This window comes from Trematomus bernacchii, unplaced genomic scaffold (assembly GCF_902827165.1).
Source record: "Trematomus bernacchii unplaced genomic scaffold, fTreBer1.1, whole genome shotgun sequence".
Taxonomy (NCBI): Eukaryota; Metazoa; Chordata; class Actinopteri; order Perciformes; family Nototheniidae; genus Trematomus; species Trematomus bernacchii.
In genome coordinates this window covers 536,390-557,235 of record NW_022988098.1, presented here as the reverse complement: position 1 = coordinate 557,235, position 20,846 = coordinate 536,390, and the positions used below count along the sequence as shown (strand labels likewise).

The 20,846-nt window shown below is 41.3% G+C and overlaps 1 protein-coding gene across 2 annotated transcripts; it reads left to right on the top strand.

Moving 5' to 3' along the window:
• Positions 1–58: 58 nt before the first annotated feature.
• On the top strand, positions 59–18,998 carry ell2 (elongation factor for RNA polymerase II 2). 2 transcript variants are annotated; one of them, XM_034121653.1, is made up of 13 exons: positions 59–267; positions 3,761–3,808; positions 4,663–4,787; positions 4,894–5,057; positions 7,002–7,261; positions 7,686–7,810; positions 8,642–8,714; positions 8,799–9,507; positions 11,237–11,249; positions 11,313–11,426; positions 11,737–11,908; positions 16,166–16,210; positions 16,354–18,998. In XM_034121653.1, the coding sequence occupies exons 1-13, from the start codon at positions 94–96 to the stop codon at positions 16,468–16,470; spliced, it is 2,139 nt and encodes a 712-aa protein (XP_033977544.1). In that variant the 5' UTR covers positions 59–93; the 3' UTR covers positions 16,471–18,998. The 2 variants fall into 2 exon arrangements, with proteins under 2 accessions (XP_033977544.1, XP_033977543.1); XM_034121652.1 differs by having other exon boundaries at positions 11,237–11,426.
• Positions 18,999–20,846: the final 1,848 nt, after the last annotated feature.

The window sequence follows — 20,846 nt, the reverse complement described above, 5'->3', positions numbered from 1 at the left end:
GCAAGCAAGTCAAGACCAATCCACTAGTGTCAGCCTGAAGACAGCAGCAGCTGTAGTCCCTCCCCGGGCCAGAGAGAGCACCTCGGCTGCTTAATGCTCCAGCCTCAAAGGGACGATGGTGGAGGGCTGGTAAAGATGGCGGCGCTCTCCGAGGATGGGAGGTACGGATTGAATTGTGGCCGACAGAGCGCTGATAGAGTCACCGTATTACATGTCAAATTGACCGAGACAGCGCTGAAAGCCATAGAGAGCCACCAACATTGTAAGGTGAGTGAAACGACCGGTTATTCCCGTTAAAATGAGCCATCACTGCGGGGCTGACACAGCTCGTCTCAGCTGGGAAGCACCAACTGCCACGCACAGCTAAAGCTACAAAGTTAGCTAAGCTGTTGACAGAGCGACTTTCTTCTTGTTTTTTTCACTGATTTTGTCGTGTGTCGATACATTTACCAACTGGATGGTTTTAATGAGGGTTTCGCCTAATGCTCTAGCCGGGTTTTACGAACTGACAAGTGTTATTTAGTCTAGAAAACCTGTTGGTAAAGTTGGACACTGATTAGCGAGCTAGCTACTTTAGTTTGAATCCTCTGTACAGGCTGATCCATTTTTCTCTTGGCAAACTAGCGTTACTTTGACCAAATTAGGAAAGTTGTAATTTAATATCGACCAATAGACTTTTCGCTTGCCAAGTTTTATAAACTAAACGCTCACCCACTCATACAATCTTATCTTAGTTAAGTACTAATGAACTTTTTTTCCTTTTTTTTTTTCTCCTTTTATTCAAGAAAATATATATGTGAATCACACATTTTATACATACAACACATTGACCTCAGGGATACATAGGTGCATATACAGTAACAACATGTAATATAAATAAATACATATGAAGAAATGCATATTAAGAAAATAGTGAAAACAGAGCTAACATTTCAAGTAAAAAGTTGTAATACACATTTAGTCTTGATGTCTTCTTATTGTTAATAGTGGTGATATATTGCTGTAATTCAAAGTAAAAATTAGCTAAATTTGGTTTTAAAGTCAGTCCATTTCCAGTTGTATAGTTTGTCCTGTTTTACTTTTGAGAAAATACTCAACATCAGATAAAAACATTTGAGAGTACAAACAGTGATAGATTAACTTTCATTCGACAAGGTAGTACCATTATTTCTGTGTCAGTATGGATATCTGCAGATCAATGAAGGCCAAAGTAACTTGATAACTAGTGGTTGTGTGAGCGTTTCTATGACTGGTCATCTTAGCATATGGTGAGAAGTTTAACCCATTTGGACAACGTCACATCGCAACCTGCAGAGATATGAAACTCTCTGCAGGGCTCATCCAGCTATTTCAGTTTTTTATAAACTGTTTCAGTCAAACAAGCTGCCACATTGTAGCTACAGGATGCTTAAAGCTAATGCATGTTATGAGCAAGGGCCTCAAAGGTGTACACTGGACAAATATGTAATATGGGTTTGTTTGCAAAATTGTTGAAATGGTTTTACATACTTTACTTCAAGCTGCCCGAGAGGGCAATTGTCACATAGTATCTGAGAGCGACAAACCTAGATAAAAAAAGATAATAGGAAAATGGCTCTTGCTATCAGTGACATTTATTTAAAATAGACTTTATTTGTGTTCTTTGTAGCTCTCATCAAACTACCTCATGAAATGTACTGCATTTCACCCCCGAGCTTGACGCCATCTGTCATTGTGAAGCTTTTAAAACTGAGTGTGCTAATAAGTCATTTGCATACCTGTGCAAATAAATATAACTTGTTAATCTTGAATTAACTGTACACATGGTGTAATCTTGTTGAGGTGCCACACATACTAATCTGGACCTTTTACGGTCTTGACTTGCGGAGACCTCGAAGCCGAGTTACCTGACCTTAAGTCTGCCAACAACAACGCTGTTACATAACACCCTGACTGACTGGGCCTAGGTCTCTGCTTTAGGCAGATGCACTGTAGCTTAGCACTAGGCTGTAGTGTTCAGAGGTCTCTCTGTGACTGCTTTTTATGGCACATGGTGTGTGTGTTTCAGTATGTATGCCACTCACTGATCACACGCCTGTATGTGAAACCATGGCTCTCTTTCAGACCTGTATAATACATTCAAATGTGGATTAATAGCACAATTTAAAATGAGTTTGGGACATCTGGCAAACCAAGTCATCACTAAGTTGAAGGAATTCTTTTGTGACAACCCATGCTACAACCTTATTGGATGGTAATGTTGGTCTGACGCTGCATTGAACGGCAGCCTGCCATCTCTTGCTGACTGAGCAGCCAAAACTGCCTGCTTTTTGTTCCTCTCTCCCTCTCAGTAACGTGTGATGTAGCTCAACCAGTCATCGAACTATGGAAGCTGGCTATCTTTGTCTTTCTGTGGTGATGTGAAATGTGATCAGAACGGTGTGTGTGAGGACTGGTTGGTGTGAGTGAGTGTATGGATGGATGGTGGGTGGGGGAGGGAGTCAGTCAGTGGCTTGGAGTAGCTTAGCTTTAACAACCATGACATGGTTCTTTCAGTCTGGAAAAAAAAGAACACATTTGATCTAAGATCTGCATCTTGTTTCATGTTAAGTAAGCAAGCCTATTTTCATGTCCAACAATGCAGAGAAACTGTTGTTAATAAAATGCACATTCCACTTAAACCAAAGGATGCAACTTTAAAGAAATGTATATTCAGGCCAACTGTTTTCTCAGCCTCAGATGTGTAAGGAAGAAGAAGCCGTTCCTGTGCTTTCCCTTCCCAACTGCCCCAGAGCAGCCACTGCATATTTGTGGTTGTCCACTCCATTTCAAGTAGCCATCAAACTCAAACCTGTAAACGTACACAAAGAGAGACATTTCAGAAATACTTTGTCCAAATATTTGCTGTATTTGAGTTTTGTCCAGGTTCCACATGCTTGTGTGCAGATAAAACACTTTCACCTACCACCCACCTCTTAACCACTTAAAAAGAAGATGCAGGTAAAGTTGACTCACAAGGTTTCTTTTTAGAGACCTAGCCATCTGACTTCATTAAGTATTTTCGGCTGACAGTTACCATTGTTTCTGCAGCCGGACCTTTATGTCAGATGATCAACAACAAAAGACTATTTTGCGGATTTTATTTTATTTTAGTCAAGATTGTAATTATTTTATTCTGCCAAATGCCCAACACGTTCTAGCCTGAGCCTCTCGTATGTGAAGGTCCGCTACTTTTTTCTGTGATTGTAAACCGAATGTATTACATTTGTATACTGGTTGTCACACAACAAGCAGTTGGACATCACATTGGATTTAGTATTTGTACTATTTTCAGACATTTTATTGAACATGAAAATGAATTGATTGAATTGTCTTCAGATTAATCAGTGATGAAAATACACCTTTTGTTGCAGCCCTAAATCAGAAATACTCTCAATTCATAAAACTGGCACAGCACAACGCTTTTAACATACAGACAGTCACCAAAGGCATTTAAGGCATTTGCATGTTATCCACCACCTATCTGTGGTCTGTCTTTACATGTTCAAATGTAACATTTACTAGATGCTGTCACGATAGGACCCCAAGGCTCTGCTGTTTCTACAACCAAATGTTTGCAGTGTCAGTCAAATAGCGTGGCATGTTCTGCAGATTCTTCACCAATATGTGTCTTGTAGTATCTATTTGTTGCGTCTTACCTGACTAGTATTTCTCTGCCAATAACACTTTACATTTTCAAAGTGATGCTATCAGTAAAAAGGTTGTTTCTCTTTACTTACAGAATGTACCTTCTCAGCGGCCCACAATACAATTCAAGGGACTCCAAGGGGTAAGGCCCGTCTCGCTAACAGCTGTTTGCTGTCTGTGCATCTTGCTCTCTCTCTCCTGTTTTTTCTTCTTAACCAAACACTTCTCCACACACAGTTTGCACACACTTTTAAATTAATTAACTATATCAACAAACCATATTTTTTCACCAAGTGAGTCAAAGTAGTGAACAACAAATCGGTGTTGTAATCGACAAAATAGCTAATTTAGCGTTAGCCGCTGTGTGAGGTTTTCCTTTAATGACAAGTTATTCATGTTGTTTATTCTTTCACATTTTTTGGTGGCATGTGCTGATTTGTATCAAGGCGTCCCCACATGATCGCTTAGAGCCAATAACTTGTACTGACTTGTCTAGTTAATCAGATGCTCAACTACTGCTCGGTTTACACTTATTAAATCACCACTATTGTACATTATTATATATTATTAGTTTTAATACTAGTGTACATAATATTTAAATGCAAATGTAGTAGCTTTGTAGGACTACTTTTAATGTGGTTATTAATTTATATTTGTTAATATAAACCCTATCCTCTATGCAAACTGTCTGCTGAACTGTTCAGAGGCACCCATTTCAGACCCTTATGAAGTCTATGTACACTGTTTAGACTCAAATACGGCCTCCTCTTAGCTGCTGAGACCTCAGAGACCTTCCTTTGTCATGCTAGTGAAAGGGTATTAATATGTGCATACACAAACGCTAAGGTGAAAACCTAGGGAAGAGTTGAAGGTGGTTTGTCATATGGCAGTTTTATAGACCTACATTAACTGTTTGTATGAATGTCATTCTCCCATCATTTAATAATCATCCCAGGTGTGAATAGATGGTATAACTTATCTTTTTCTCCCTTACAGCGCATTAAAATTCCCAAGAACGATTCCTCCCCAGACCCTTTCAACAGTTTTGATTTCTACCTGTCTAATGTGGGCAAAGACAACCCTCAGGGAAGCTTTGAGTGCATCCATCAGTATGTTGCGAGGTAACGTTAGTCAGCTGAATCCACTGTTACTGTCTTACCACACATTGCTAGAAGGTAATCTCTCCCTGCCTCCCAGTTCTCTCTCACGCTCCGTCTTTGTCTCCAGCTCAGGGGCCTCACACCTGGCAATGTTGGCCACAGTACAGGACAAAGTCACCGTGTGTGCCACTAATGACTCCTACCAGGTGACCCGGGAACGCATGACCCAGGCTGCGGAGGACACTCGTGAACGTGGGACCAAAGTCATCAAGCCTGGGGGCCAGTACAGAGGTAAGGCCCCTTTCTACCCTCAGATGCCAAGTCTGATCCCTGGACACCAGCACGGATTTAAATCCTATCAACACCTCTCATGTCTTTTCAAACTTGGGGGGGGACTTTGAGGGACTGAATGGGTGAAAGCTGACGGCCTGGCTCCATTCAAAGCCGTTATTACAACTGAGTAGGCAATTTTGCTGTCTCAGTCTTTTCCAGATTAGCAGTCTGACTGATAAGGGCCAAAGGTTGCTTCTGAAGCTATTTCAGTTTTATTGACACATAGCCTGCCAACATTTATACTGAAAGTGTCCCAGGACAGGCAACAAGTGCTGTTGTGATCAGCTCCAAGCAGGACTTAACTTGTATTTCCCTTTTATACTTGTCACCATGCAGGGTTACTTGCTTTTTGAATCTCAAGCGCAAGCTCATATGGTAAAAAACAGAGCAGGCCACAGAGAAGGAGAAGCGTCACTCTGCTCTCTTATCATGTGAAAATGGTATCGCTATCAAAGGTCTAACAAACCACAGGGAAACACTGGAGGAAAATAAATGTGGTGGTCTTTGTTAAACACTGCTAGTAAATGAGTAAACAGGTTTCATGGAGGTACTGTTAGTTCTTTTTTTATTTAGCTTTTGGAAGTGATTTTATACCCTGTTAAAACATCATGTAATCTCCGTTAAAGAGCTCCACTGTGCTCCTTTTGAAAAATAGCAGACCCTCCTCTGAACTTTAGATACAGGTAGCTATTTTAACTTCTTAAATAATGTCCTAAATATCCTATGAATGTGATATTAACAAAAAAATTATGATTTGATAAATATTTCAAGATACTCCATCTAATGGCTCTCGTCATTTATTTATACAGTAGGTTGAGTGGTGGGATAACCTCATCAAACAATAGTGTGAAAAAAACAATATTATACATACCTTTACTCCTAACTTGGGTTCAGTAAGAAATGTTTCAGTTTTATCCACCATTTTAGCCATGAATGCATGTTTGGAGTCAATGAGTATGTTAGATCTGAGCATTTATCAAAGATGTCGTTGTTTTAACTCAAATCAAAAGTGTAACTCAGTCCTCAAACCTGCTACAAACTAAAACCTCATCGGGCCTGTTTCTCTGGGCCCCGGGGAAACATTTGCATAAGCTTTAGTGGCCCAGATAGAAACTGGGAAACGAGAGGCGGCCGAGGGAAGGGGTGTGACAGGAGCATGTAGCAGCTGGTCGGGAGTCGGCACCCTATTTATTAATGCAAAAGGGACCTTTAGCTTCTTATTTTCACAGGCTGTAAATTACTATACTCTTGTTCTGCATACGTTTTCTATGTACAGAATGATTTTTTCTGAAAGAGGAAATATCGTTACATAAGCTTTCCACCTGCAGCACCCTGTCATTATACACTGCAGAGTGTGTAACCTCTCTAAATGGATCCTGATCCCTTTTTGTCACGTATAGGGGTCTTTCAAAACCTTCGCCATAGGACAAACAACTATGACCAAGACTCTCAAGCTATTCTTAGTTGATACAGTGATTTTCAATCAAGTAAACAGTGTCCTTATTTCTTGGTAACTGTCATTTAAATGGCCATAAATGGGACTTCTTTGCTGTAAACACTGAAAGTAGTAATGGTTATTGGTGCCATAAAAGCAGGCAGTGTCTGCCCGAACTTAGATATGAGGAACCACCCGTAATTTCACCTTGTGTAACCTTCAGATCTAGTTTCCAAGGTTCAAGTGTACGTTTTTTTTGGCCATCTGAAACAAATAAAAAAATTCTTCTTAAAGCTTATTACAGCTTACATGTTTTTAGGTTCATTTGAGGCTTTTGGCTTCAGTAACTATCAAGATGATAGAAAGGTGTATTGTTGAGGGAAAATGTGACGGCATATTAATGTACGATGATGAACTTCCATGCAGAAAAATAAAAATGTTTCAAATTGTATTTTCTTTCCCTCTAGGAAAGCAAGTCCATATCCGTAAGCCAGCGCTATCGGGCCATGACGTGGTCCCCGAGCGTAAACGCTCCACACCCATCAACCCAGCCAACACTATTCGTAAGTGCCTTTCCAATAACCCCGTGGCCCAGCGGCCCTTCAGGGACCGCCTCATCCACCTGATGGCGCTCCGGCCCTACAAGAAGCTGGAAGTGCTCGCACGTTTGCAGCGGGACGGAATCAACCAGAAGGACCGAACCTCATTAGGAACCACCCTGCAACAGGTACTGTAAGGTGTCTGCCACAATATGATGTATGATTATTAGCATCAACATGTCCTCCATTTTGGAGTTTCAAGAATCATATATTGTTGTTTTGCAACACAGGGTTGCACAACGAAATGTAACTACATTTATGCTTCACAGAGAAAAGCATGACAAAACAAAAATGTAAGTGTATTCCTGTTGATTAAAATCCAGAAGTAGTCACTTCTGTTTTTATAAAATATGACATTTAGTAATTTCACCCTAATTGTTGTGTCCAAAAGATCACCTTCCCCCCATTAAACACAAGATCAAACAAAAAGCAAGACACTTTATTGGTCAATTTGCATGCACAGATGTTTGGCCAGCACAGGAAGTGTGAAGTTTCTGTACATGTATCGTGCTGTCAGTTTAACCGACGTGTGTTTCTGTGTGCTCCAAACAGGTGGCCAACCTGAACCCCAAAGACAACACATTCTCACTGAAGGACTTTATTTATCGAGACATCCAGCGAGACTGGCCGGGCTACTCTGAAGATGAGAAGACCCAGGTGGACCGGATCGTGGCTCGGTACTGATGTGGCCTATTTAGCATTTTATTTTCCCTCTGACTCTAAATACATACCTGTCTGAACTAATAAAGTATCTGCATCCCATGGTGTTGAACCACACTTAAGTGTAAGTACTAGTTGAAACCCCCTGCAGGCGGCGGCTAGGTAAAGCTGGCTGTCAGGTAAAGCTGTCTGTCAGGTAAACAGTGCTGTGTGAAGGAAAAGCACCAACTGTAGTGTAGGCTGCTGTGGATCCCAATGTTTGTTTGCTCAGTGTTCTGTGTTGTAAACGTGCCATCATCAGGGCCAGAGCTGACATGAATTCACCACTAGCAACCTTCAGTCCGTATGTTAAAGGAATGGCTCAACTTTAAAGTATTATAATGGCTTATGTAGCACACCATCAGGTTTAGTTTTTACACTTATCATTTTCCTTATTTTGGACAAGTGTTCATGTTATTTAGTCTTAGCACTTCAGCAGTTATTATTAGGTTAATTATATGAAAATGTAATTGCATTAGCACTAAATGAGCACTTGTAATGCTTTACAGACTTTCTGATCATTTCTTGTAAAGTATTGTAAGCTGTCTTAGTGTTACTCACCAGCCCAGCATTCGGTGAAACCTTAAGACCCGACAAACATGTCAAATATTTTCCTTCCTAAAACCTTTGCAATGCAGATTATTTAAAACATTTTAAACCATTGTTTCCATGCATGTGTGCTTACTCACAAATATATTCCTGTGTACAACATGAGCTGTGATTTTTAAATAGACACAAAAGTTTGATTACTGGATTCTAATGTGTCCTGTCTGTTTCGCCGCACTAACCACGTTGTCTTTCTCTAACAGGAAATTGGGTCTTCCTCTGGAGACCCTCTCCTCAAGCAGTCCTTCCAAAGACAGCGTCCCCACGTCCCCGCAGGTATCTGAGCAAATACACACTAACACACACCTCTACGGTAAACCATGCACTTTCTTAGCTTCATCTTGTATGTTTGACTTCCAGAAGCTCCAGCCAGACTTTGACTTCATCGACCCTCTGGCCCCCAAGAAAGCCCGGATCTCCCACCTCAGCAGCCGGGGGCCCGCCGCCTCCTCCTCTGACCGCCCCGAGGGCAGCCCCAGCTCCAAGCGCTCGTCCCTCCCCTCCAACGTCGCCTCGGGCCCCCCCGCCCATCTCCCCGTCCCGTCCCACCCCCCCGCCCCGTCTCACCAGCAGCCCAGCCCGGCCTCCCACTCCAACTCCCCCAGCACCCCCGAGGGCTGCGGCACCCAGGACCTGCCCATGGACCAGAGCTCCTCCTGCAGGGACCCCTCGCCCAGCCCCTTCTCCTCTGACAGGACCCCGCAGGACCGCTACCGGACCCCCGTCCCCAGACCGGCCGCCTCGCCCAGCCCTCCTCCTCCTCCTCCCCCTCTTCTTCCTCTTCCTCCTCCCCCCTCCTCTTGCACCTCCCTCACAGTCACCTCCACTGTCATCAGCAGCCCCCCCTCGTCCAGCAGCGCCAACAAGAAGGTGAAGAAGAAATCCAAGAAGCACAAAGATAAGGATCGAGAGCGGGACAAAGGGAAGCGGACGGACAAAGGTAGCAGGAGTCCGCCCGGCGCCGCTGAGCCTGCCGTAGACTGTCGCAAAGCCAAAAGGAAGCGCAACGCAGAGGAAGAGACACGAACTCAAGAAGAAGTCATCGACAAGATCCCTCACAAAGAACAAGGTGTGTTTCTGTCGTCATTATTAATCATCAGACTCACTGAACCAAAGGTTTTAAGACATTGTCTATCAGCCTTTTTGATGCTTTACGCACACTTCAAAGCACTGTCACTTACTGTTTGTGGGAATTTAGTTGGGAAGAGATCTTCAAAGGTGTATTTATCCAAAAAGAGAAGTAATATTGACACTGTATTAAATTAAGTACATGTTATGGAACAGGGCTTGTTTCTTGTGTCACACCCACAGAATGAGCATCATTTCCAGATAGCATTTAAAACCCACACATTTCTATAAAAACAAGCTTTGATTAACACAATGTGCACCACTCCCTCTTCAAAAAGCAGACAAAGTGGACAACCTCAGGTTACTACCTGCTGAATCAGGATTTTCTCAGAAGTTTGTACGGACCAAAGCAAAAAATGATTATGGAAATACATTTTTTTTATTACCTGTGAAATAACCTGACAGGGTGTCTGCGGGGTCTTTAAAAAGTATTAAAAGTTGATAAATCAATTTAGCGAAAATGAAGGCTATTAAAAAGTATTAAACGGCATTTTCCAAGGTATTACATTTTGTAGCTTGTTTTCAATAAGTATATAAATTGTTTGCCTGAATGTAATCATTGCGTAGGTGTGTAGTGTGATTCTGTGTAGTTTATTTATGGCATCCCGTTGGATTTGACGTCATCTGAACAGGACATCGCACGCTCACTGACTGATAGCGCGCGAAGGTCCGTTTACGCCGGTTGTTAAACAACATCGTTATGGGGAAATGCAAGTTTGCGTCTAAATGGTTGGAAGATAAGGAGGAAGGACAATCAATACTGTATATAGTCAATGTGAGGTAAAGTGTGTCACCAATGTAACCGGTTACAACTCAAAGTGGCGATGAGGTCTTAAAATGTCTTAAAAAAGGTCTTAAAAGGTATTACATGTGACTTCAGGATTCCTGCATATACCCTGCCTGAGAAACCTGTGCGTTTCCCATCATGACGACTTCAAATGTCCGTTGTGTAAAAGAGAAAACATTGGGGTGATAATATTCCTGTGTCTGCCCGCACATTTTTTTAGAAAGAAACTATCATTTTAAGATAATTGTTTTCATTGGAATAATTGTATTAAAATGATAATGGTGTGATTTCTTTTTCAAACAGATCTTCTTTTTTGTTTAAATATGTAGAATTCTCCAGTTATACTGTCAGCTCGTTTTGGATTTGCACTGCCTCCTAGTGTCCACAAATCAAAACGTGTGTGTAATGTGTATCTCTGTTAACGTGTGTACTGTCCTCATTAGTTCTGCTTTACCTGATCTTGCAAATGTTGTGGTTGTTATTTCAGAGACTATTTTCTTTTTAAAGAGAATGCTAATGCAGGTCATATAAGCAAGTAGTGCTTATTCTATGTATTCCCAGTACAGGAATTCATCATTTGCGGTCTATTCCTTATATGTGACGGATTATTTGGCAAATATAGCAGACCAAAGCAACTCTACTAATACAAAGGATCATTTGTGATGTTTGTCAGTCATTCTTCACATTTTAATCCTGTTAATATTGGATTATCAGTGCAGTATATATTTGTTTATTTTTGCAATTATCCCTTATGGACATTTCTGTACTTGTATCCCTATCACTTTTTCTTCTGCTTATTTACTTTTTTGAGCTCCTATAACGAGTACGTTTCCACGGTGTCTTATCTTATCTGAGAGTCTCAAACGTTCCTCTCTTTCTTCAGACTCTTCAGATAAAGACAAGCCAGAGAAGACGGAGAAGCCAGAGAAGACGGAGAAGCCAGAGAAGACGGAGAAGCCAGAGAAGACGGAGAAGCCAGAGAAGCCAGAGAAGACGGAGAAGCCAGAGAAACCAGAGAAGACGGACCAGCCCACCGAGTTCTCCTCTACAATTGAGATGCCCGACTATGTTGTGTGAGTCACCTCGACCTCTTTACCCTTCAGCTCTCTCATTTCACAGTTTAAAACATTTCTGTTCCTAAGAATTAGGACACAGAAAACCCAGAAACTAACACGGATGTGATTCATTTTCTTTGCTGCACGTTAAATGTTTTGCAATTTCCACCTCATTGGTAAAACGTCTATATTATTCACTGCACAGATAGACAATCTCAACAGGATCTCACCTTTCAGTAAAGATCACGACCTTTAGCGAGGTGTATTCAAAACAAGGAAAGTCCTTGTAGCTTTGAACACACTGAAATGACCTTCTGTGTGTCTACAGGAAGTACATGCCCATGGTGTCCATTGACCAGCGGCAAAGCTACAAGGATGACTTCAACGCAGAGTACGATGAGTATCGCCGTCTACACGCCCGCGTGGAGAACATCACCCGCCGCTTCACCCAGCTGGACGCCAAGTGCCGGAAGATGACACCGGGCACCAAAGAATACCAGGTCAGACCAGTTGGCGTGAAACATTTCTACATGCCAGTTTCTTTAAAGCCACTTACTGTGTAATCCTTATCGAGCATTTATGGTGGGTTTGTCGTTCTAAATGGCAAGGTCGGATAAACTCTCAGTAAAAGGTAGCGGACCCCTTTCCTATAAGCACTACAGAGATTGTTGAGTCTCCTCCAGAGGGGTTCTTATGTTGTCCATTCCTTGTAGCAGTTAACATGATGATTTACTTTTTATTGTAAGAGCTAAGTGTTTTGTAGATGCCTTAACTAAACACCATGGAGCTGTTGGCTTAGACCAGGGGTGTCAAACTCAAGGCCCGGGGGCCAAATCCGGCCCGTGACTTCACTTCGTGCGGACCCGCAAGAGCTGGCAAAGAATAAAATATGTTTATTATACGGTTACATTATGCTTTACAGAAGCTCGTTGCCCATGAACTACATGTTCCACAATGCATCTTAAATTTGTCTTTTTCTCAGAATCTGACTTTATTTTCAAAATGTTACTTTTTTTTCAAAATTTCACTTTATATTTTTATTTTTGACTTTTTTTTCCGAATTTCACTTTTCTTTTAAAATCATTTTGTGACATTCTCACTGAAGAGACTTGCAATTATTTGCCCCAGACTTCTGCTTTCAGACGTAGTTAATTATTAGGTTATTACCCTATCCCATAATAATCCAATGCAGAGGCAATAATGTAATATAATACATTATTTTATATATAGTAAATATTTATATATGTATTTTTATATAGTTTTATATATAAAACTGGCCCTTTGAGTGCAACCATGATGCAGAGATGGAGTACTCGAGTGCCGATTTTCGGGACTCGTGACTCGACTCGGACTCGCGCACTGATTGACGCGACTCGGACTTGGACTCGTGAATTCTCGCACACGATGACTTGGACTCGGACTCGTGAATTATCGCGTACTCTGACTTGGACTCGGACTCGGACTCGTGAATTTTTCCCCCCACGATGACTCTGACTCGACTTGTACATTGACGCTCTGACTTGGACTCGGACTCGGACTCGAGCAAGTTTTCTATGGAGTCTGATGTCCTCTATCCTGGCGTGTGCACCGGCTGCGAGGCGAGTTCACGTACTGGGCCCCGCTATTCCAGTCTAAAGATGTCTAGAGACACACCCCGCATCTTGCTGTATGCTTTCACACATTCTGCTTCCACATTGGAAAAGAGCAGCGCAAAATGCTATGTGGAAAAAATATTGAAGAGAAGGCTCTGTAACACATTACTCTAAACATCGAGTTAAGACATATAGGCTGTCTTGAACACTATCATCAGAGTAACGTGATCTAATCAATAAATAAAGATTCAGCCGATAACACGAAAGCACACGGCTACTTAACATGCAGAATGACGTCATTTTGCATGCTAAGTAGCCATGTGCTTTCTGGGGCTAAATCTTCATCAGTAAACAGATTTAACCGGTAAAAGTTCCTTCGAAATAAGAGTCCCGATCTTATTACTATCAAAATAAAAGTGCAAAACGAAAACTTTACCATAGGAAAATATTGGCATACAAATATAATCACTTCTCTAAAAGGCAGAGATGGAGTACTCGAGTCCTGGACTCGGACTCGAGTCGGACTCGAGTCGGACTCGAGTCGGACTCGAGTGCCGATTTTCGGGACTCGTGAGACTCGGACTCGCGCACTGATTGACGCGACTCGGACTTGGACTCGTGAATTCTCGCACACGATGACTTGGACTCGGACTCGGACTCGTGAATTATCGCGTACGCTGACTTGGACTCGGACTCGGACTCGTGAATTTTTTCCCCCACGATGACTCGGACTCGACTTGTACATTGACGCTCCGACTCGGACTCGAGCAAGTTTTCTATGGAGTCTGATGTCCTCTATCCTGGCGTGTGCACCGGCTGCGAGGCGAGTTCACGTACTGGGCCCCGCTATTCCAGTCTAAAGATGTCTAGAGACACACCCCGCATCTTGCTGTATGCTTTCACACATTCTGCTTCCACATTGGAAAAGAGCAGCGCAAAATGCTCTGTGGAAACAATATTGAAGAGAAGGCTCCGTAACACATTACTCTAAACATCGAGTTAAGACATATAGGCTGTCTTGAACACTATCATCAGAGTAACGTGATCTAATCAATAAATAAAGATTCAGCCGATAACACGAAAGCACACGGCTACTTAACATGCAGAATGACGTCATTTTGCATGCTAAGTAGCCATGTGCTTTCTGGGGCTAAATCTTCATCAGTAAACCGATTTAACCGGTAAAAGTTCCTTCAAAATAAGAGTCCCGATCTTATTACTATCAAAATAAAAGGGCAAAACTAAAACTTTACCATAGGAAAATATTGGCATACAAATATAATCACTTCTCTAAAAGGTAACTCATTTTAAACATAGTTTATTTATATATAATAATATTAATATTAGTAATAAGCTTTATATTTGTATAGCACCTATTACAAGAATTGTAGCCAAACTGGCTTCACAGCAGTTCAATAGACAGATTAGTATAACATGACAGGATAAAAGCAATGTAGAGGAGCAGCTACATTTCAACACATATATCCACGAAGATTAATACATGAAGACTTGTGACTCGGACTTGACTTGGACTCTTCTTAGGTGACTCGGACTTGGACTCGGACTCGAACACAGGTAATGATGACTCGGACTCGGACTCGACTCGGACACTCCTTGGGCGACTCGGACTTGGACTCGGACTCGAACACAGGTAATGATGACTCGGACTCGGACTCGACTCGGACACTCCTTGGGTGACTCGGACTTGGACTCGGACTCGACTACGACTCTCCCTTGGTGACTCGGACTCGAAGAGTGGTGACTCGAGAGTGACTTGGACTCGTGAATTGGTGACTTGACTACAACACTGCTAAAAGGTAACTCATTTTAAACATAGTTTATTTATATATAATAATAATAATATTAATATTAGTAATAAGCTTTATATTTGTATAGCACCTATTACAAGAATTGTAGCCAAACTGGCTTCACAGCAGTTCAATAGACAGATTAGTATAACATGACAGGATAAAAGCAATGTAGAGGAGCAGCTACATTTCAACACATATATCCACGAAGATTAATACATGAAGACTTGTGACTCGGACTTGACTTGGACTCTTCTTAGGTGACTCGGACTTGGACTCGGACTCGAACACAGGTAATGATGACTCGGACTCGACTCGGACACTCCTTGGGCGACTCGGACTTGGACTCGGACTCGAACACAGGTAATGATGACTCGGACTCGGACTCGACTCGGACACTCCTTGGGTGACTCGGACTTGGACTCGGACTCGACTACGACTCTCCCTTGGTGACTCGGACTCGAAGAGTGACTTGGACTCGTGAATTGGTGACTTGACTACAACACTGCCATGATGCTAATGTGGCCCGAGATGAAATTGAGTTTGACCGCCCTGGCTTAGACTGTTTGGTAATATATTTGAATACACAGGAAGGAAGAAGTGATGTCTTTGTTTATATTTTAGATGAATAAGTATATTATTATCAGGGTTCTTACGGTCATTAAAAACCTGGAAAAGTCATGGAAATTCAAAAAGCAAATTCCAGGCCCTGGAAAAGTTATGGAAAACAATATTTTTCCCAAAGTTTTGGAAAAGTCATGGAAATGTAACTAAAGTTGCATCAAATATAATTTATATTTTAGCTATTCGCCGAAATAGTAATACTATATTGATAATAAATACTGTATCGTATAGTAATGAAACGAGTAAAGTAAATGGCATTTAACTGACGAGGTATTTTGCTGGTGAGGGATTTTAGTGGCTTAAGCCTGTAGAAGCTAGTAAGCCTATTTGATTTGTTTTAGATAGGCACAACATGTATCATATGCAGACCTTATTGTCCTGTTCCATGTTAAAATAAACCATTTTCAGTGGTACTGCTGAGAGAGAGTAATTGTTTTGGTCATGGAAAATGAGGTAAAGGTCATGGAGAAGTCATGGAAAATCATTGGTGAAAAAGTGTATGAACCCTGTAGTAGTAGTATTATTATTATTATTATTATTATTATTATTATTATCTACAAAATCGGTCTCCATGGATAATTGTTTCTAGGTGCTGCTTTTGTGCCATGTTATCACACGGATATCACTTTAGAGTTTGGATTTCTATATCAGTTAAATGTATACGTGTTGTCCTGTTACAATGAATGTAATTGTACTGTTCAAATGCATTAAAAGTGATTTTTCATTTTTACAGAAGGTGCAAGAAGAAGTGTTGAAAGAGTACAAAAAGATGAAACACGTGAGTGCTTCTACACTTCTGTCTGTTTTTTTTTTATACACACTAACAAAACACTTGCTTGTTGTTTCTCATGTTGATTCTGCTTGCTGTCCTTCTGTCTAGCGCAGCAGGAGTCTGATATTATGTGTGCGTTTGCTTTACAGCACAGCCCCAACTACCACGAGGAGAAGCAGCGCTGCGAGTATCTGCACAACAAGCTGGCCCACATCAAGCGGCTCATCGCTGACTTCGACCAGCGCAGATCCACGGCCTGGTGCTGAGCTGTCCACTGTCAGTATTGAGAGAGGAGCGTGGACCCAGGAGGGGGTGTCCGACCGGCTGTTATTTATTAACACCCCTTCAGTTACTGCCTCCACATCCAGCTGTCTTCCTTCTCCCATCATCCTTTTGTTCCTTCATTCCTTACCTCTTTTCCCATCTTTGATTCCACTGGCTTCGTTGTTGCCTGCAATCTTTAAAAAAACAAACTTACTTTGACTTTACCCTCCGTCTTTTTGCTTTCTCCTATGTTTATTTCTCAAAGAGCTCCTGTGGAATTTCAAACCACCGGCTCAGGGGAAGGGGCTGCCCGCATGTGTGAAGGGGTTCGGGGGGGGGGAAATCTTCTAACCTTTTTTTTTAAGGACTTTATCTTCAGGCAAAAAAAAAGAACAAAAAAAGTATTTTTGAGCATCAGAGAAAATATGAACTTGTATTTAAGTAAAAAAAAAAAAAGAGGGAGAGATCTATTTATTTTGGGACTCGTAGTGCAAAGAAGAGTCCGCAGATGATATATTGTTTAACTTTTGACAACAATGCAAAAAGAAATACCGCAGGCCTTATGTGTTTTGACTTTGTGAAGCCATTTTGCACGCGAGATCCATTGTGTCATCTCATTTGGGACAGACGTCTCTCCTGCCTCATTTCCTCTCCTTTCATAAAACTGTACTGGATAACCTCGCTGAGTTTGAGGATGAAGGGGAAAGGAAAGGAGACGGCAGGAGGGCTCTGACCTGAGTGAGAAGCAACAACAGTATGTGTGCATGGATTGTACATTTAGTTGTAATGGCCACATGGGGTGGAGGGGGTTGGGAAACTAAAGGAGTGCGACCCCCTGTCGGTGAGGGGAAGTACTCCCTGCACCATCAGTGTTTAGTGTTCACATTGCATTATGGGTGCCTTAAGGTGTTTACACTCGGAAAACGTCGAGTCTGGCGACCCTTAGGGGGGCTACACAAAGGAACTATAACTGCCTGGAAACAGGTTGTGTGTGTGTCTGTGCGCATGTCGGAGCGGTGAAGGAAGAAAGTTTAGTCTGGAAGGAGTGTTACAAATGGTATGAGTGTGTGTGTGTGTGTCCGTACGGATGTGACAGGTGTAAGGAAAAAACTAGAAATGTGGAGAAAAAGTGATAAACGTGAAAAACAAAAAAAAGCTGCTATATAGTGTTTGACTAGCCAGAGCACTCAGGATCAACCTGGCTGACGTCTCAGATCTTAATCGAAGAGATTTAGAAGATCCTTATTTTCCGTAACGGCGCAGAGCCTGGGAAAGGAGCGCGCCGAACCTCTTCAGCTTTACCCGGCGGAAAACCCTTTCTGTTCCTAGAAAGAAGCAAAAAACATCCACCAGAGAACAAATCTCTATTAGGATTTCAAATGTATTTGATTCTCAGTTTGAGTTCTGCAGATTAGTGGAAGATTCCTTTTTTTTTTTTTTTTTTTGTCAACATTGATAGGTTTAGTTCAATGGATGGATGAATGGCTTCTATGAAAAGTCTTTATTTCAACAAGGGAAAATGTGTTTACAAACCTGTGTTAGACTGTTTGCCAAAAAATTAAATACTTCTTTGGTTCCGCATCACTGGAGTAAAATGTATGATTGGGGATTAATTTAAAGAGACACAAATACTGGAATATGTGTCTCGTTACATTTGGGGATGTAGAGAGGAGTCACTGTGCCCAGAGATCACAACTGAAGGTGTTGACTATCTGCTTTTTGAAGTGGTTCGCTCCTTCTCGGCTAGTCAGCTGCTCCTGTGTTAGGGAGAATATGTAGCCCCATGTTATCCCCATGTTATCCCCACAAATTGATATTTAAGTAGCATTGGCTGGATCTATTTGAAATATATTTTGGGTTGTGGCATTCTGTCAAAGAGTCAGTCTCTGCAGCAGACTGGCTGTTTTGTTCGGCTGTCAGAATCAATTTAATCTAAAAACAGACCTGGCTTATTTATTTTTGTCTCAAGTTGATATTGACAGAAAATCAGCACTTGTATCTTGGATGTGTCTCATTAAAACAAAGACAACGCAGATTAAAATTGTTCACGATTTTAGGCTCTACTTGAGATGTACTCTTACTTCGTTCACGGGCTGCAGGGTCAGTGTATTATTATTATTATTATTATTATTATTATTATTTTGATCCCCTTAACCCCTTGAATCGGTCATTTCCCAGAATATAAAGCATAAAATGCAATTTCAGCAAATGTATGATGGGCTAAACCTTCAGGGTGTCCTCCATCATGTGTGTCCTCTATCATGTGTGTCCTCTTCCTTTTCCTCCGAACATTTCTGTCTTTATCAAATACAGATGCTTAAATTGGGTCTGAGCAACATGAATAATGTGACTCATTGTTGTGGGAGGGAAGAGGTTTGATCAAGAGTCTTAATGAGGAAGTAACAAGGTTAAAAACCCCTGGCAGTGTTTAGATGTGAGAAACCACTGGAAATGAAGTGACATCTTATCCTGCCCAGCCGAAAATGTACAAGACATTTCAATAAAAATCAATTTAGTTTTACCTGGAAAATGACTTGTTCTTTCTACTCTCCTGTGGATGACTTTCGTGAACCTATACGGTTATCTAGAAACTGTTATTAAAGATGCAAATAATATTTGTTATTAGAGCCACATCTGAATGTATGAACATCTGCTTTCCATGTTTCAAGATAAACATGACAGCTGCATATATGCCCTCAGTCTACATACAGTTTACTTCAGCACAATGAAAAACTGTTGCAGTTGGTTTAAATAGGCGCCACTGGATTCAAAATGTCATAACTTTAATTTGATATTATAAAGCTGCTCTCTATCTAACAAATTGCTGAATGTAAGGGTTTTAGTTACCGAGAACATGCAGGGTTAAATGATGAGATTACAGAACATTTCAGAGTTGTAAAAGTGTGTGTGTTAAAGTCTGCTGTTTGTTGGATGATGGTATAAGAGCAACAACTGAGAACCTATTTACTACCACTACTAGTTACGTGTGTATTTGTACATTTCAGGTCACAAAAATGCTTTGATTTGCAAACCAGTCTACAAATGAAGGTTCTCATATGCTTAGATTTTAGAGCAACAGTTGCTGCAGTAATAAGGAGCTAAATGTATTTACCCAACTGCATCAGAAATGTAATCATCTGCATTTTGAATATCAGTGTACTGTATGTGAATTAGGGCTGAACGATTAATCGATTTTAAATCGAAATCGCGATTTTAAATGATGCGATTATCAAATCGCAAAGCCTGCGATTTATTAATTTTTTGTTCTTGTGTGTCAGTCATCCACACCAATCATAAGTGCTGTGCTCCACATGTACCAGCCATTGTTAGCCAATCAGAAGTGGCCCATGATAGTAGGTGATAGACAGATTGATCCACTCACCTGCCAAGTATTTTTGAAATACTTTTCCAAATGGCTTCCAACGGAGCTTTCCTAGATGGTTTGGTGAAACAAAGCATCTGAGTCAGGTTAGTAATGCTCCATCACATGTTTTACATCGATTACAGGGTGAATCTTAAACTGAAGCTTGACTTTAAAGCAACCCAACGGAAGTTTCATGTAAGTTTAGTTCTTTCACTAGTAGCTCGGGCTGCGGGGGTGCTAGAGACGGGAGCACGTTGATACGACCTTCCTAGCCGGAGATATGGCCGCATTTTACAATAAACTAACGTTGGGCCCTCAAATGAAACTTGTGCTTGTCTTTTACTTCTTAAATATGTAAACGGATATTACACAGTAGTATTCATGTGTTAATAAGCCCACTTTTCAAATACATTCAGTCAATTAAAGGTGGGGTAGGTAAGTTTGAGAAACCGGCTCGAGATACACTTTTTGTTATAGTCCATGGAATGCTCTTAACATCCCGATAGCAATGAATATCTTAAGTGCTTTGACAAAAAAAATCCATAAAAAATGTTCATCTGTGGAAGCCGTAATACTGTAAAAAGCACGACCAATCATTTTAGCCGGCCCGGCTAAAATAACTGGATGGCCTACCTGCCTGTCAGCCTTCCATCTGTGCACAGACTTATCTCGTGCCCTCATTGGTCATGTGTGCGTTCGTGTGTGTTGGAGGAGGGGCTCTATAAGGAAGTGGCAGATTTTTTCCGGCTGTGTATTTTCAAAATCTAGCGCACTCAAGCTGGTTTCTCCAAAATTACCTACCCCACCTTTAAACCTGAAAACATTTTCTAACAAATCTAAGTTGATACGAAAAAAGCTCAATAACTTATTTTCATAACAACCTTGAAATATACCCTTCATATTTCCTCATAAGAAATCTGATGCTTCTGTTGTAAGGAATGAGCTACCAACAAAATAATTGAAACCCTCAGGAGAGCTGTGATGTACGCTGATAAAGCATCATTTACTTACATT

What these genes read in the sequence shown, in the direction of transcription:
- ell2 (XM_034121652.1), top strand. Translation starts at nt 94, where the DNA reads ATGCTCCAGCCTCAAAGGGACGATGGTGGAGGGCTGGTAAAGATGGCG. An exon ending in ATCCATCAGTATGTTGCGAG is followed by an intron (nt 4,788 to 4,893) that starts GTAACGTTAGTC and finishes CTTTGTCTCCAG; the next exon opens with CTCAGGGGCCTCACACCTGG. An exon ending in GATCCCTCACAAAGAACAAG is followed by an intron (nt 9,508 to 11,236) that starts GTGTGTTTCTGT and finishes CTCTTTCTTCAG; the next exon opens with ACTCTTCAGATAAAGACAAG.